The sequence below is a fragment of the Nematolebias whitei genome, chromosome 4 (genome assembly GCF_014905685.2).
Source record: "Nematolebias whitei isolate Nwh7 chromosome 4, NemWhi1, whole genome shotgun sequence".
NCBI classification, from domain to species: Eukaryota; Metazoa; Chordata; class Actinopteri; order Cyprinodontiformes; family Rivulidae; genus Nematolebias; species Nematolebias whitei.
The window spans coordinates 5285398-5287507 of NC_056501.1; the positions used below are offsets into that span (position 1 = coordinate 5285398).

Below are 2110 nucleotides of genomic sequence, written 5' to 3' on the forward strand. Positions count from 1 at the left end.
CTCTGAACTGGCTCTGCTCTCTGAACTGGCTCTGCTCTCTGAACTGGGTCTGCTCTCTGAACTGTCTCTGCTCTCTGCAGCTTTCAGGAACCTCCTGTTGTCTTTTCTGAACCTCCTGTTGTCTCCTCTGAACCTCCTGTTGTCTCCTCTGCACCTCCTGTTGTCTCCTCTGAACCTCCTGTTGTCTCCTCTGAACCTCCTGTTGTCTCTTCTGAACCTCCTGTTGTCTCCTCTGCACCTCCTGTTGTCTCCTCTGCACCTCCTGTTGTCTCCTCCGAACCTCCTGTTGTCTCCTCTGAACCTCCTGTTGTCTCCTCTGCACCTCCTGTTGTCTCCTCTGCACCTCTTGTTGTCTTCTCTGAACCTCCTGTTGTCTCCTCTGCACCTCCTGTTGTCTCCTCTGAACCTCCTGTTGTCTCCTCTGAACCTCCTGTTGTCTCCTCTGAACCTCCTGTTGTCTCCTCTGCACCTCCTGTTGTCTCCTCAGGTGTGTTTGGGCTGGCCCGTCGCCTCCTTTCCAGGTGAACGGGTCGGTCTTCAGAGGTGTGCTCAGAACAATCTGAGAGTCAAACCGGGGGACTCTGTGAACCTGCACCCCATCACTGGACCAGTGATCCAGGTTGAAGAAGTAGTTCTTTCTAATCGGTGCGTTTATTCTGTTTTTTATTTTCTAAAATACGTCGGGTCACTAAACTGTAACATGATAGTCCGAATGTTTCTGAATCATTCTCACGACTGTCATCCGCTTTTCTTCCGTATGGTTTTCAAGCTATTAAAAAAAACAGTTCAGCTCTTTCAGGACAATCCTGCTATGACTTTTGGTTTTGGTGCAACTTTAGCTCTTTGAATTATTTAGTCTTTTCTGAAAAAAAGTTCTCATAGAAAATGAATTGAGTTCATTTTCCATCCTTCAGATGTGTTTACAACCTTTTACTGCTCCTTTCACATTTTGTTCTGCTTCAGCTTCTTTCAGCTTCCTTCTGCAAATTTAAACTTTTTTTCAGCTACTTTCAGCTGTTTATCAGCTGCTTTGTGCTCCTTTCAGATTATTTCTGCAAGGTTCAGCTTTTTATGCTACTTCAGCTACTATTTAGCTGTTTTTATGCTAATTTGAGCTTTTTCAGTTAATTCCACTTTTGTTGTACTCATTAAAAAAAATCAGCTTAATTCAGCAAAAATATGCTCTGTCCACTTCATTCTGGTAATTTAAGCTTCTTTCTGCATTTTTAGCTACTTTTCAGCTGGTTTTATGCTAATTTTAGTTGTTTTTTTCAGGTAATTTCTACTTTTTTGTGCTCATTTCTGCTTCTTTTAGCCTAAGTGAGCAGACATGTTCTTTCTGCTTTCATAAGCTAATTTAAGCTTGTTCTAATTTTCAGCTACCTTTTTTTTTGTTGTTGCATTTTGTAAATTGTTTTCAGATAAATTCAAGTTTTTCATGGTAATTTCTGTCAATTTCCGTTTGTTATCTTAATTCAGCTTCTTTCTGCTAGTTTCAGTTATTTCAGCTAAATTTTAGCTGTTTTTGTGCTAATATTAGCTTTTTCAGCTAATTCCACATTTTTTAGCTTATTTGCGCATTTTCTGCTTTCTCCTGCTGATTTTCACTTTTTCTACATTTTCAGCTACTTTTCAGCATGTTTTAGCTAATTTCAGCTGTTTTGTTGCAAGTTCTTCAACAATAAGCATTCACTGCATTTTCACAGGAGTTGCACTTCTCTAGGTAACAAATACGTCGACTATATCTAGTTTGGTAGATACACAAACAATGTTCTTGAATAACATCCAACATACTCACAACTATCACTTGTGACAATTTTATTTCAGCTGTTTTAGATTATTTTAAGTTAATTCAAAGTTTATTTATAAAATCCTGGTTTTCATCCTTTTTAACTGAGTCGATTTGTTCTCGTTTGGCGGTTTCTTGAGCCGCTTCTCGCCTTTGTTTTTATTTTCCTCCGTGCGTTGTTGTGTTCTGTGGCAAGTTTGTAAAGTCATGGAGCAGATTAAAACAAACAAGCATCCTCTTCTGATCATGTCCATGTAGAGATTAAACGTGGTTCAGTTTTTCTTCCATGTAGAGATTAAACGTGGTTCAGTTTTTCTTCCA

At 39.5% G+C, this 2110-nt stretch overlaps 1 protein-coding gene across 1 annotated transcript in view; it reads left to right on the forward strand.

Moving 5' to 3' along the window:
* spata5 (spermatogenesis associated 5) overlaps nucleotides 1–2110 on the forward strand; it is a 64652-nt gene that overhangs the window by 2555 nt on the left and 59987 nt on the right. Inside the window, exon 3 of the mRNA XM_037675474.1 lies at nucleotides 488–645. Coding sequence (XP_037531402.1) covers nucleotides 488–645 — 158 coding nt within the window. The remainder of the gene's footprint in view (nucleotides 1–487; nucleotides 646–2110) is intronic.